General features: G+C 46.6%; 1 protein-coding gene across 2 annotated transcripts in view; it reads left to right on the forward strand.

The window, feature by feature from the left end:
• Positions 1-1,719: 1,719 nt before the first annotated feature.
• The window catches only part of MAP1LC3A (microtubule associated protein 1 light chain 3 alpha), a 53,002-nt gene continuing 39,206 nt past the window's right edge, over positions 1,720-15,515 (forward strand). Inside the window, exon 1 of one of the 2 annotated variants that reach the window (XM_015413388.1) lies at positions 1,720-2,010. In XM_015413388.1, coding sequence (XP_015268874.1) covers positions 1,971-2,010 — 40 coding nt within the window. In that variant the 5' untranslated portion in view covers positions 1,720-1,970. Of the gene's footprint in view, positions 2,011-5,171; positions 5,340-15,515 lie in introns of those variants that run through there. The other variant, XM_015413389.1, reaches the window with a different exon arrangement.

Below are 15,515 nucleotides of genomic sequence, written 5' to 3' on the forward strand. Positions count from 1 at the left end.
CGTTCCTACTTGGCATATCTGGGTGTGTACCTAGCTCTGCTTGAGTTCTAAAAAGAGGTGTGCTGGGGCTGAAGCACTCAAGCATTGAGAAATCCTGCAACTGCTCCTAGCTGCTCATTAGTTTAATGTATGTAGGGGTTAGACCTGGTGCTGACAACCAGGTTTGGGATCTGAGCTCTGGTGCAAATCCATTTTTTAAAAAATTAAGATATTCACAGATATTCAGTACAGCTTTGATAACGTTGCTGGGTGTCTAAGTGAATCCCACTGCACACCTCCTGGTCATGTTATACTACAACCCCATATAATAAAGAAAATTGCAACAAAGAAGAACTGGAAAAAAGTGGAAAAGGAAATGGCAAATGATAGAAATGCAAGTTTGCCAATGATGTCAGGATTCTCTGTAAGAAGTAAATGGACAACTGGTGTCAGTTCCATACTAGAAGTCTAATCTGGAAGCAACCTATGTGAGGGCTCAACCGATTTCTGCAGGGCACATATACCAGACCAGGAGTAGAGAGGAGAGAACCCTCCTTGATTGCGGATGAACAGGATTAAGACCAAACTTGCACTGTAACACTGCGATGAAGAAAGATCCAGACAGCAATTGGCAATTCTGCCAAAGAGGCGGCCCGCAGCAGAAGGCGATTGGCAAGCAACGTAAAGCAAAGCTCAGCAGGGGCAACAGGAGTCGTGCGACTTCAGTGGCGAGGGCTAGCGCCCCCTGGCGTAAGATGGCTCTTGTGAAAAGAGGAAGTTGCATAAGAGGCTTGGGAGGCCTGTGGTTTTGATCTTGACATTTGTGCGGGGAGGGAGGAAGTGATTCCCTGGGAGAGCTAGGCACTGGTCCAGGAACTTTGCGTTGCCTCTTAATCACAGGGAGAGCAGGCCCCGAGAGCAGGCCCAGGTTACTCTGAGTGACTTATCACTAATGAAAGAAGAGTATTCTGTTTGTGCTCAGGGGCATTTCTATTTACTTCACAGCTGATTTCGGATCGCGAGCATTCAGATGGTTTTATCGATATGAAGAAGAAGAGATTGGATTTATACCCCGCCCTTCACTTGGGAGTCTCAGAGCAGCTTGCACACTCCTTCCCCCCCTCCCCTCAACAGACACCCTGTGAGGTGGGCGGGGCTGAGAGAACTCTGACACAAACTGCTCTTTTTCAAGGACAGCTGTGCCAGAGCTTGTGACTGACCCACGGTCACATCAGCAGGTGCAAGTGGAGGAGTGGGGAATCAAACCCGGTTCTCCCAGATTAGAGTCCGCACACTTAACCACTACACCAAACTGGAATTAGAAGTGGGAAAGGGATTTTGAGTTGCTCTGCATGTGATTTGAGGTACCCAACTTTGGATTTGTATAATTTTGTTCGGTTCTTCTTTTCAAAGGTTTTTTTTTAAAAAAAGATTCTGGACATTACCTGGAGAGCTCACTACCTCAGCCAGAGCAATCGGGACTCAAGTTTATCAGGAACCCCACCTCCCCCGGTCTCTTTTTGTGCAAAGGCGTCATTGACCAAGGAGGATGCCCACTCTGTATATGCTCAGTGGTACTTTGCCACTGTTTCCTCCCTGCGCTCCGCGACTGCGTTGCTTGCCCAAGGTCCTCGAGACAGAGGCTGGCAACAGCGCCCCGCGCCCCGGCCCGGCCGTGCGCCCTTGGCGAAGAGGCCGCACTGCAGAAGGGGCGGGGCCGCGCGCCTCCCCCTTTAAGGAGGCTGCCGATGAAGTCACCGCCGCTCGGCCAGCTCCGGGAATCGCTCTAGCCGACGACGAAGGCAGCATCATTCACCGCAGCGACCGGCTCTCGAGTTCCTCCTCTCCTCCGGCACCTGCTGCCAGGCGTCCAGGCGGCGGGCGTCCCCAGGCGGCTCCGCGCCCCGAAGTCGGGCTCTTTTTGCGGTTCCGAGGAGCTCTGAGTCCCCGCTGACTCGCGGCGCTTTCTCTGCCCGAATCCTCCGGCCGAGATGCCTTCGGACCGGCCTTTCAAACAGCGGCGGAGCTTCTGTAAGTCCCAGAGCTGGGAGGACGGAGGAGCTCACTTTCAGGCCTGGGAGAAAGAAAACAGGGAGACGGGAAGGTGGCCGACTCTGGGACTGGCGGAGGGGGCGCCGGGAAGAAGCACTGGGCTCGTCCCCCCGTTCGTGAATTCCCTCCCGCGTAGAAGAAAGGGGCAGCAGACGTGAGAGATCCCCTGGTCTGGCGTAGGTTATTGGCGGGGGGAGGGGGGCCATCGCTTCCCGCGGAGCCCTTAATGCGCTCTCGGGGGGTTCTTTGCGTCCCTCCAAGTCCTTCTACGAAGGTGCTCCCCCTTGCGGGTCAGTCGTGCTACTAGAGGGGGAGCAATAGGAGAAGGAATCCCGAGGGAGGCGTGTTCACCGGTCCAGGTATTAGTACCCCCCCCCGGGAGGTCACTCAATATTAATAACCAGCAAGCCCTTCGCTCTGCCAAGCTGCCCTGTCTGTGCCATTCTCGGGTAGTGTCGGCACCCTTCCTCGCATCCAGCGTCAAAATCGGATGGCTGAGAGCCTATCTCTGGCCATGTCGTTTTATCAGACGCTGGGAAAGGCGCATCCTGGAGCGGGTGGGTGTGTTGGGGGGGGGGGACGACGACTCAGTACGCCCTTTGTCTTACGACGCCAAGGTGCCCAAGAGAAAAGGGGGAGGGGGAGTGTTGCTTTGGTTGGCAGTATCAACAGTCGCCCCACCCCGTTTTATGGAGGTATTGTCACTCCTCCTCCTCCACCACCATCTAAGTGGGGGGAGGAGCAGCCCTTCCAGTGCCAGAAGCTGCTCCGTTATGCCCTGGCCCCCCTCCGGTGGCATTTGGGAAGTCTCCATCCAAATTGGCGCAGCGCCCCCCCCCCCCCGGCCCAAAGGCCTTTCCCCCTGGCCCCAAAATCCCCTGGGGGACTTGTCAGGCTGGACCTCGGCAAGGAAGGGAGTCTCTTTGTGTTGCCTCGGCGCTCCAGTTCCCTGCTGGTGAGCCAGGAAGGGCCAAGCAGGCAGGAAGGAAGCCAAAGGGAATTAGCAGCTGCAGCAGCCTTACCCCGGCGGTGATGTAATGTTGCGGGGGGGGGGGATAAGGTGTTCATGTGGTCTAGTCGCTGCAATGATGGTGCTTAGGGAGGCAGAGCTGGGAGGCACCTCCCGTGCCCAGAGACACCCCTGCCTGGAGAAGCCGAACATTTTGTGCTGGGGGAGGCATTTAAGAAAGGAGCTCTGCTGGAACAGAGCCACTTCCCACCCCTCTGGTGGAAATCTTTCCTGCTTCTGATTGGATCTGAGCTGGTGAGCAGAGTCCCGCCTCCTCTTCTGAGAGCTTTGTTATGCTTGTAAGTCTTCACATGGGTCATTTGTGTATAGTGTGAGGGGGGGGGCGGGATCTCTATGCAGGTCTGATTGATTACCATGTTTATAAGCAATCTCATTTTCTGAATTATTGCTTCTCTTCACGTACAAAGAGAATCCAGAGAAAAGTAATGCAGAATTCCAAGGGAAGGAAGGACTAAACTACAGCTTGCTTGCTCCACAGTTCAGCTGCTTGGATGATGATCCTAGGATAGGTGCCCTTTGTTTAAATAGGTAGATTTGTAAAGTCTCATCCTCAGTGTTGTCAGGGGGAGGTGACCTTAGGCTGCAATCCTGTGCATCCTTAGCTGAAACGGACAGTGCAATCCTAAACAGAGTTAGATCCTCTGAACTCACTGACTTCAGTTAACTTAGAGAGGTGCAACACTGCTTAGAAGTGTACTGTTCCCATCAAATGCAGTGAGGCTTAATGTAGAGTCAGCATGCAGTGGACCAGAGAATACATGTGAAGGAAATGGTGTGCTCATATAATTGCTGCACTGAAGACACATTCCTGGACATCAAAACTTCACAGAATGTGTGTTCTGAAATGTTTCCCACCACACTGAGGTTATATCTGTCTTCATCCTATCTTTTCTTTCATCCTTAATTATCTTGAGTAGTGTGCATTTGTTGTTGTTTAGTCACGCAGTCGAGTCCGACTCTTCGCGACCCCATGGACAAGATCTCACCAGGTCTCCTGTTTTCCGCCGTCCTCTGAAGTTTGCTCAGTTTCATGTTCGTTGCATCTATGACACTGTCTAACCATCTCATCCTTTGCCATCCCTGTCTTCTTTGACCTTCAATCTTTCCCAGCATCGGGGTCTTCTCCAGTGAGTGCTCCCTTCTCATTTAGTGGCCAAAGTATTTGAGCTTCAGTTTCATTATCTGGCCTTCCAGGGAACAGTCAGGGTTGATTTCTTTTAGGATTGACTGATCTGATCTTCTTGCAGTCCAAGGGACTCTCAAGAGTCTTCTCCAGCACCATAGTTCAAAAGAATCTATTCTTCAGCGCTCGGCCTTCCTTATAGTCCAACTCTCGCAGCCATACATGACTACTGGGAATACCATTGCTTTGACCATGCGGACTTTTGTTGGCAGGGTGATGTCTCTACTTTTTATCATGCTGTTTAGGTTCACCATCGCTTTATACTTTATAGAAATAAACCTCCAACAGGTGGTGTGTATGTGTTTGCATGAATGCACCGTACCTTTCAGTAAGAAATTGTTTTTCATTTAGTCGGCCCAGTTTGAGAGACTACCTCTTTCTCTGTAATGATCTCTTCTTGTTTTATAGTGAGCCATATTTATTCTTTACTTCTGGATGAGGATTAAATCAGTGTGGAATCTGCACAGAATATAGCATCCTGAGAATCTAAATGAGAAGCTTTGTTCTTAAAGAAAGTGAAGTTTTTGGTCCTCATGAATGCAAAAGGATGTTTGGGGAAAAGTAGGCAACGTCAGGTGATAGAAGCCAGAGCGAGTGAGCAGGATGTGAAATTTCTCAGGGGGTGGGCCTCCAGGCCATTCACCACAACTTCCTTCGTTCCTTAGGGTTCCACTCCCTAATTTATATAACTCTCTTAATTTAGTTTCAGCTTCCCAGGTTCATGCCAACACATTCCAATTGGACCACCTGGCAGTGGGAAGCAGAATAAATTATGCAAAACAAGGAAGCATGCTTACCTGACAATGCTTGTTCTGAGTGCAAAATCAGGGCTCCCTTTGGCATAGAATATAGTGAGAGCACAGCCCATTGGGAAGTTCCCAGTGAGATGAATCTGCAACAAACACTACAGTCCTCCTGCTTCATCTGTGGCAGTATGTCAGGGGCTTTCAGATAAGCGCAGCGCTTGTTAGTGAAGATCAGTTGAGTGATTTCACCCCCTTCTGATGTAAGCAGGCAATTCTTGGTGCTTATGTGTGAGATTCTGTGGAAGAGTGGTTATCGGGCAGGTATTCATTTCATCAAAGAAAATGCCAGGTAATAGCTTTCTTTTATCTTAAATGTTGTGCTTGTGAGCAAAAGCAATTGTTCAGACTACAAAGATCAACTGTGTCCCAGTACTGTTGTACTTCTGGTCCTTATTTCAACTCTTTTTTAAAAAATTAAGGCCTACAAAAGGAACTTGGTAAGGGTCAGCTGGTGAACAAACACTTGCCCCCCAAACAGTTTGCATTTGTGTGTTTGTTTGATTTCAGTCCTTCTAACCCACCCCTCCCTGCTCTCTTTTGGGAATCTGTTTGCTTTAAACTCTGTTCCAAGTAAAGGGTTTCTGTGGTGTTCAAGCCAGGAGACTCATATTCTAAAAGAACATCTTTTATTTTAAAGGATTGCTTCTTGGTTGAAAACACTTTTGTTGTGGGAAAGAACCTCTTATTTCCGAAGCCAGCATGTAGTTAGCTTGGTTTGACTCACAGCCTTATCTGCTCTTTTCCTGTTTATAGAGTTATATTTTTAAGGACCTGTGTGGTGGTGGGGTTTTGTATCAGTACAGCTGTCATGTTCTTTCCAACTACCTACCCTTTAGGTGGTCCCTTTTGTGGATCTTTGATAAATCTCATCTTAAGACGGTATTCATGATGAATATGATTTAATTATGGATTCCTTTGGGGAAGTGCAGAATGCTTTAAAACAACACTTTCTAGTCAATCTCTATAGGTTAACTGATCCACAAAAACAATATTACTGCCTCACCTGCTTGTTTTTGTCATTTGTGGTATTTTATAAGAGTTCAGAAGCTTTCCTTCTTGAGGACAATTCATACCTTCCACAGACATCTAGAAGAAAGGTCTGTTATGAGCATGGAGAATATGAGACCCAAAGAAAATGAATGATTGGACTAAAGGTGTTCAGAGAATTTTAGTTGAAATTGGATTGGTGTTGCACAGGGAAGGGCAGGCAAAAAAATCGAATACAAAAAAATTAAAACCGCAACCCAACCTGGCCAGAGAAGCACCTCAGCAATACTAGTCCTCTCTTACCTGAGCATATCTTACAGTGCAGTGCAGTTACCTGTGCAGACTTACTTCAGTCTAAGTCCATTGATTTCAGGCAGTTCAGACTGTAGCAACTCTGTGTAGAATTGTACCACTAGATGTGTTGTGGTATCCAGATATTGTGCATTTTGTGTGGACTCCTTCCTGTGTCAATGAAACCATGCTAAACTGACATTTCTGAAAGGCTGGGGTATCTTTCTACTGTACTTCTTGCAAAATTTCCTTTACAAAATATCCCATCAAATTCAGACACTGCCAAGGGGCAAAACTAAAATGGAGTGGCCCTCAGAAACGCTGAATGTTTCTCAGTGCCATTGTTTATAGGTAATTGACTGGCAAAACAGTCCATAGAACCAGTCATTGAGGTGCAGGGAGAGCTTGGCACCGTGAGTCTGTCTTGTCTTCTAAGTATTGTGCAAGCACATTTGACAATGCAATCCCCGATCTGCGCCAGTGTCATTCAGCAGATTGGCCTGGGTGAAAACCTTAGCTTGACCCTAAGCTACTCACTGTCTCTTTCTCTTGGTTCTGGGAAGGTCACCTTTCCTCAGGCCAGCTCCCTGTGTTTTTTAACAACTATATGTGAGTCAGAAACTGGACAAGTGCAATGGTCTCCATCACTGTATTAGGAAAATGCTTCACCTGTTGAATTTTTCAAAAAGAGTATGTTTATCAAAGCCTATTAAAAATACAGAACAGTAATCAAGACTCATCTCTAAAGTGTTGGTATTTTTAAAAGTAGTGTGAAGGTACCTCTTTTATATATAAAAGTAAACATGGCAGTTGTGGGAGCATAAGACCAGCACTTTTAAGGGTTGAGGTCAATGTTCCCTCTAAGCTGTGGAGTCCTGTGAGCAGAAATTCTACTTTGTGGGCTCCTGGCATTCAAGTTGTGAGCGAGCAATTTGGTTGCTGCATAAATTAGTCTGCTCTGGAGCCCTCCTTCCTGAGCTAAGACAGAAATGTGTGAGCTGGAGGCTAAAAGACTGTGAGCTGGCTCACACCAACTCAGCTTAGAGGGAACACTGGTTGAGGTGTACACTGTACATAGAAGTACAGTCTCTAACAGAGAGAGGTTATCTGAAAGTCAGACATAAGGGAATGCACTGCCTGTCTTGACACCGTTAGGAGGCATCCCTAGAACCAAGGCAGAGAGATATTATATTTTTTTAGTCTACCTCTCAGGGAGTTAAGGATGATGCTCATGGGTCTGTCCCCTGTCTTATGCTCACAACAGTCCTATGAAGTAGGTTAGGCTGAGAAAAAGCCACCCTCATGTGGCAGTCATTTGCCAACTTTGCTCTCATATAGATCCTAGCAACACCATCAGTGGACCCAGCAACATCAGCCATATCATCTCAGGTTTATATTCCTTGTTGTTGTTCAGTCGCACAGTCGAGTCCGACTCTCTGCGACCCCATGGACCAGATCACGCCAGGCCTTCCTGTCTTCCGCCGTCCTCTGAAGTTTGCTCAACTTCATGTTCGTTGCATCGATGACACTGTCTAACCATCTCATCCTTTGCCGTCCCCGTCTTCTTTGACCTTCAATCTTTCCCAGCATGAGGGTCTTCTCCAGTGAGTGCTCCCTTCTCATTGGGTGGCCAAAGTATTTGAGCTTCATTTTCATTATCTGGCCTTCCAGGGAACAACTCTCGCAGCCATACATGACTACTGGGAATACCATTGCTTTGACCATACGGACTTTTGTTGGCAGGGTGATGTCTCTACTTTTTATCATGCTCATCCTCTAATGTGATTTATGCCATCATCACGTGTCAACAATGCCCTTCCATACCATCTACATTGGACAAACAGGCTAGTCCCTTTGACAAAGAATTAATGGACATTAGGAACCACAACATTCAAAAACCAGTGGGGGAACATTTTAACCTTCCACGACATTCAGTTGCTGACCTAAAAGTAGCAGATCTCTTACAAAGGAATCTCAAAGGGAGATTAGAGAAACTGCTGAATTGCAATTGATAATGCTCAAGACAATGCATCCACCTGGATTTAATTGAGACCTAGGTTTCCTGTCTCATTACCAGTGCTAATTTCTCCACGCCTGTTACCCCTCTGCATATCTCACCTAAATCCAATCACGCCAGCTATTGTGATTCACTTGCTATTGTCATTTGCCTGCTAATGTCATTCCGCATCCGAAAACACTCCACTTTCCAATAAAAAGGCAGATGGACTCCCCTTCTCACTGTATCTGAAGAAGTGAGCAGTGACTCATGAAAGCTCATACCCTGCCACATATTTTGTTGGTCTTTAAGGTGCTACTGGACGCTTGCTCTTTTCTACTGCTACAGACAAACACGGCTACCCATTTTAATCTATCCTCATGGCAGTGAGGGTTGGAATTCCCAGCAGTGAATCAATCCTAGCACGACACTCTGACCACTGCACCACATTGGTTCTCACTGACCATATGTCAGCAGCTGTAAAAGTAGAACAGTAATAATCTGCCTTGTAAAATGACTGTGGGGAGAAGCACAGGAGAGAGATTCCCAAGCCATTCTTTACATATGGGAAAATAGTCTTGCTTGCTCACTCAGATGATCCTGGGAGGTCCTTCTCCAAGTATCTTCACCAACAAATTTGAGGAGGGTGTGGGTCAACTGGGGACAGGGCCTTTGCGATGATAGTGCCCCAGTTATGGAACAGCCACCCCTGAGAGATTTGCTTGGCACTTTTCTTGCTAGTAGTCAGATGCTGAGACTTGGTTGATTTTGGGTGGCTACACTGGTAGTATAGCTTATTTGTTCCTTGTTATTGGTTTATCCTGATGCTATCCTTTGTTTGTTCTGTTTGCTGCTATGGCTACTTCAGCTACTGCGTAACTTTGCTTTGCTGTTTTTTCATGACTTGGATTTTTTCCTTTTATTGTTTTTGTAGTTTTTTGTCCAGTGCCTTGAACTGAATTGTGATGGTGAGACATACATGGTTCAGAGAAATAATACAAATGGTGCCATGAAATAATCATTTAGTGTATTCCTTCCATTTCATGGTACAACAGATTGCAGTGCCAGAGTGTTGAAAACAACTGGAATAGCTTGTTATCAAAAAGACTAAAACTCTTTTCCTACACCTAATCAAAGACTGGAAAACAAACACCTGATGTGCCTTTGCCTTTTAGGTATGAGATTTCATCTCCACTTCAGTTGTACGCCACCTCTCTGAAGGTGATCATATCCTCCAGGGAAACAAGCAAGGCCTGACGTTTGAGTTCTCCCTCACAGATGCCTCATGTGGGCTTCTTTTGTTAGGACAGCTGCTTCAGATATGGAGAAATGGAGGAGGGGAGCTTGCTTGGCCCCTTTTCCCAGGCATCTTGTTTGAAAGCAAGCAGGATTAAAATAGCCTAAGAGGAGCAGGGAGCTGGAATGGTGGGGTCAGGCAAGGCAGCTGCACCGGTTACGTATTTCTTCCATCTTATTTTCCACATGCCCTTTTTGCTCCCTCAGCTGACTGCTTTGCTAAATACTTTCTGGGAAGGAGAGGGGCACCAGCCAACCATCTAGGATCAGAATTGTTGTTGTTGCTTTGCTGGCCAAAGTAAGGATCAGGAAGCAAAACAGGGTGTGGGGAGGTCAGGCATGCTCCTTTCAGGCAGCACAAAGTTTACAGCCCCGGGATAGGCCTGAAAAGCAAGCAAGAGCTGTCAAAGGATTTCTGTTTACAAAACCGTCCTAGCTGTCCTTCCGTCTCTTGGCGTGTCACATGTGAAGCCCGGCTTTGCCTGTGGTGCTGAGTTCCTAGAGAGAGTATCATGCTATGTTGCAAGACATCCCAGCCTCACATACTTCTGCTCCCACAGTCTCTTAAAACTTCTTACAGTTCAGATTTATTTTTCCACAGTTTTTTTGTTGTTGTTGTTTCTGTCTATTTCTGGCAGGATTTTGGATGTAGTCTATAAACCTTTTGTTTTGTCTGTCTGTTTTTATTTCTGTGCTTTAAAACCCTTCGTCATGTTTATTTTTCGACAACCCTTCGTCATGTTTGTTTTGTTCCAGCATCAGCTGCCAGGGTGGTATTGCGTCCTCTGCCTCCCAGGCCTGACTCACTACAGATTGCGTTGTTGTCCCGTTTTGCTTGTTGTCATCCAGAGAGGTGGGAAAGAGGCACAGCTGAGTCAAACACGAAACACGAGGAAGGAAGATGTCACAGAGACTAGCAAGGGTGCTATTATCTAGGCATGCGCACAAAAAATTCCACAGGTGCTATGGAAAAATGATTTGACCCAACATATTAAAAACAAAGATCAAGAAAAATCCCTGCTGTTATTAATCCAAGTAGGGAAAAACAACTAAGGCATCCTACTGTGCCTGAAGATCAGTATTTCTGTAGTGCTTAGTGTCAGACTACGAGACCCAGATGTGAAACCCCACTCTGTCATGGCAGCTTGTTGGGTGATCTTGGGCCAGTCACTCTCAATTTCTCCTACCTTAAAAGGTTGTGAGCAGAGAGCAGCCTTAAAAAAAAAAAGAGGTGGCGGAACTCTCAAGAGGGAAATGAAGTTTTCAATCTGTATACTGAAAACTCACAAACTGTTCCAGCGCCAGTTTCCGGAACTCTGTTCCAGAGCCAGTTTGGTGTAGTGGTTAAGTGTGTGGACTCTAATCTGGGAGAACCGGGTTTGATTCCCCACTCCTCCACTTGCACCTGCTGATGTGACCTTGGGTCAGTCACAAGCTCTGGCACAGCTGTCCTTGAAAAAGAGCAGTTTGTGTCAGAGTTCTCTCAGCCCCGCCCACCTCACAGGGTGTCTGTTGTGGGGAGGGGAAGGGAAAGGAGTTTGTAAGCCGATCTGAGACTCCAAGTGAAGGGCAGGGTATAAATCCAATCTCTTCTTCTTCCTCGTCTTCTTCCCCCCGGAAAAAAAGCCCTGGGGGAGAGTAATATAGTGGAGAGGGGGAAAGTGGTCTCCAGTGAGGAGAAAACCAAGGTATATGTGGGTTTTTTTTTTTAAAGTACCTGTCTTCCCCACCAGAGAGAGGATTTCTGCATGGGGGATGGGTTGACTCTCCCTCTCCTGTACTGCAGGCCAAATCCAATCATACACACCCCACACAGCTGCTTTAAATTTAACTTACACTTTAGGAGATCTAATCATTTGTTTTCCACGTGACCTGTGGTTTGACAGACTTTTTTTTCAAGGCATGGTTTCAGAGTAATACATTTTATAATATAGATATGTAGGTATTTAATAGCTGCATTTGTTATGATGGCAGCTTGGAATAATGTCCGTCCCCCCCATACAGAAGTGTGTTTATTTTATATTGCTCTTGATAAAGAACGGTATACTTGAAATGATTGGGGTCTACTTCAGAAAATAAACCATTTATTGAAAAGAGTAGCAGTGAGTCATAAATGTTTCTTTTGTGATATTATGTACAAAACTAAAAGAAACTACTGTGTCCACCCACAACTTTTGTGGGGGAAGGGCTTCTATTTTCAATCTTCAATTACTGAATACTCCTCAGTCTCCTTTTTCACAGAGCCCTTAAGTGCCTCCCCACCCAGGTCCACCTCCAATGACAACATCCATGTGTAGGTCTAGATTAGTTCTCATTCATTCTTTGCTTCCATTGCTAAACCATTCTGCTGTTGTCTCTTTGCCCTGTTACACTCTGAGGGTTGGATCTTAAGTCTTTTGTGTGTGTGTGTGTGTGTGTGTGTGTGTGTGTGTGTGTGCGCTCAAGTCATATTTCTGCTCACAAGTGGGGAGGGGAGGATTTCCACCAGTTCCTCCTGTTGCAGATGCAGGAATGTGGAGAAGAACTCACTGCATACAGGTAGAAGGAGAATTCTGTTCTCATGAGCACTGCTACCGATGCTCCCTCTAAGCTGTGGAGTCTTGTGAGCAAAAATTCTACTTTGTGAGCTCCTGGCATTAAAGTTGTGAGTGAGTGATTTTGGCTACTGCATAAATTCGTTTGCTCTGGAGCCATCCTTCCTGAGCTAAGACAAAAATGCGTGAGCCGGAGGCTGAAAAACTGTGAGCTAGCTCACACTAACTCAGCTTAGAGGGAACACTGACTGCTACACTTGTCATGCTTAGAATCCATTGTAAGCTCCCTGAAGGCAGGGGTCTGTCTCCTTGTTTTGTTTTGTTTCTGCTGCTGCGTAAAGCAATATATATACTCTATGCTTGTAAATCAGACCTGAACAATACAATTCAAGATTGTGATAAGAACATGAAAACTAAGTCAGAATCTTGCAAAACCCGGTCTTTCCACTCACCTTGTTTTGCCCAGCCTGGATGCATGTGACTTGTTCGGGTGGTGCCAGGACCAAAGGACGCATGATCACAATTCTTGCCCACAGTGCGTAATAGCTTGATGTCACGTGAGAAGGGCTTAACAAAATAATAACAAATAAATAGCTTTCATGTATAGTTATTTTCCTCATATTTTACATGTGTTATCAACCTTTTCAACACTCGCCTTAGGGCCTCCTCCCAGGGAATTCTTGTTTGTGGTGGAATTTAAGCAGAGGGTTCTCTGGCTCACAGCCTGCTCTCCTAACCACTACATGAGCTCAATTGCAGTGGACTTTAGCAGTCAGTGGTGTATAACCTTCAGCAAAGAAATGCCCGGCGATAGTTGTTTTTCAGGGGGGGGGGAAGGATTTGAATGAGTTGTATAATTTTTTTAAAGAACTCCAATAATATATGATTTTAATCCATGAGTTTATGACATCCTCTTTGGAGTCTAAATGTATTCTTTTTCTTCTCTTGAGTCCCTTTCTCCTGGCCTCCAAAGTAAGAGTTGTGATCTGGCACACAGTTACTTGCACGTAATCCGGTTGCAGTAGGAATTCCATGCAGACAGCTGTGCCCAGGATTTTAGGTCAAATAAATATTTTCATAGGGGAGAAAACATACAGAGGAACTTGTGAAGGTCTGAGGTACTTGTGAAACGAAATCCTAATTAAGCAAAAACATATGGAAATGGATTCATATTCTTCTTCTTGTAAAATTATTTCATCTCCAAAATAATCATTACTAATATATATTAAACAAGAGGCGGGACCCACGATACTCGCGGGGGGGAGACGCTCCACGGGAGAAGCACCCGCAAGTGAGCCTTCTCCCCTGTCTCCCTGCCATCCCCGGAACCCATGGCGAGGCCTGACCTCAGCCCGCCAAGCTTCCCCCTCCCCCAGCAGCAGCGGCGGTGGCGCCTCACTGATCTGATGAACTTCCCTCCCCCGGCGGCGGCAGCGGCGCTTCTCCGGCCCTCCAAGCTGTCCCCCTTCCCCCCTCGGCGGCAAGGCCTTGCTGGGCCGGCGAAATTTCTCCGTTTCTCCATCCCTTCCAGTTTCCCCCTGCCGGCGCGGCGAGGCCTTGGCAGCCCGCAAACTTTCTCCTCCCCCAAGCTTTCCCCCTTCCCAGCCCACCGAGATGTCTCCTTCCCTCCCTCCCGCCTCCCCCCCTGCGAGGCCTCGTCGGCCCGGCCAACTTTTACTTTCCTCTCCGGTCGGCAGCGAGGCCTTGACGATTGGCCAAGCCTTCCCCCGACCCCCTCCCCTCCTGTTGCCGCTGCCGAAGCCTTTCCAAGAGCGTTCCCAGCGCACGCGCAGGGGATGCTGTTTTACTTTTACTTTTGGGGGGGATTTAAGGTGTGCCCAACTTTTCAGATATTTTGTGCACACCTGGGGACTGCCCCAAGTGTGCACGAAAATCCCCCTCCCCCCAGGTGCCCCCGATGTGCGGAAATAAGTATCCGCACGCAAGGGGGCGACTTGGCTATTAGATATATAGATGTTACATTCTAGTCATAACACTCTGGTAATGAGAACACAACTTAAGCCCTGTGGGATGAGGGTCCATCTAGACCAGCATCCTTTTTTCAAGTAGATAGGAGTCCAGTCGCACCTTAGTGACCCAAAAGATTTTTCAGGGATGAGCTTTGAAGAGTCAAAGCTTGCTTTGTCAGATACCTGATGAAGGGAGCTTTGACTCTTGAATCTTCATACCCCAGAAATCTTGTTGGTCTCTGAGGTGCTACTGGGCTTGAATCTAGCAGTTTTAAGTGCAGACCAACATGGCTGCCCTCTGAAACTTTTTTCAACCGTGTCTTGCCAGATGATTCTGAGCAGAAGCAGGCCTTGAAGGCAACAGCATCCTCACTCTTTGCCCCATAGCAACAGGTCCTCTCAGAGTAGAGATTCCATTTAGCTGTCATGCTGGTAGCAGACCACTGTCAGGTTGATAGACTCCGTTTTATATGTCTAATCCCCTTTTAAAGCCTTCTGAGCTAGTCTGTCGTGATGATCATATCTTGTGGAAATAGATTCTCTAAGTTAATTCTAGATACCAGTGAGAGTACTTTCTTTTGTCAGTCCTAAATCTACTGCCAATGCATTTAATTGAACCCCAACACCAGTTTTAGTGTCATATTTTCTTTATATACTTTCCCTATACCTTGAATAACGTTTAAAATTGTTTTTGTTTATCCCATTAGTCATCTTTTCCCTTGCCCTAAATCAAAAAGCCCCTAGTACTTTATACTTTTCCCATACCATGAATAACTTTTAAAAACATTTTTGTTCATCCCCTTAGTCATCTTTTCCCTTGTCCTAAACCAAAAAGCCCATAATACTTTAGTTTTTCCTTATAGGGAAAGTGTTCTACCTCCTTGATCATTTTGGCTTCCCTTTTGAATATCACACACACACACACACACACACACACACACACACAACCTTTATTGGCATGAAAGCACAAAACATGGAAAACCTTTTGAATATCACTGCCAGCTCCAAGATACCTGTTTTGAAATAGGGCAGCCATTATTGTACACAGTGGCACGTGTACAACCATACTGTTCCTCCTTTTGAGAAAGGGTGGTGGGGATTTTCATCAGTTTTCATCTTCCACAGCTGACCCCTATCCTGTTTTCGAGGGTCCAGTGACCACCTCTCCTGAAACAAAATGGGGACTCAGTGGGCTTTGGTAGGAGATGTAAATGGGGGAGAGTCTTGCTTTGCAATGTCTGCTGATATTTGAATACACAGCACTATTCCATAAAGTCATTCTGGAGAGCCAGCTTAGTGTAGTGGTTAAGAGTGTCAGACTACGATCTAGGATACCAGGTTCGAATCCCCACTCTGACATGAAAGCTGCTGGTTGACCTTGGGCCAGTCAC

This window comes from Gekko japonicus, unplaced genomic scaffold (genome assembly GCF_001447785.1).
Source record: "Gekko japonicus isolate JY-2015 unplaced genomic scaffold, Gekko_japonicus_V1.1 scaffold79, whole genome shotgun sequence".
Taxonomy (NCBI): domain Eukaryota; kingdom Metazoa; phylum Chordata; class Lepidosauria; order Squamata; family Gekkonidae; genus Gekko; species Gekko japonicus.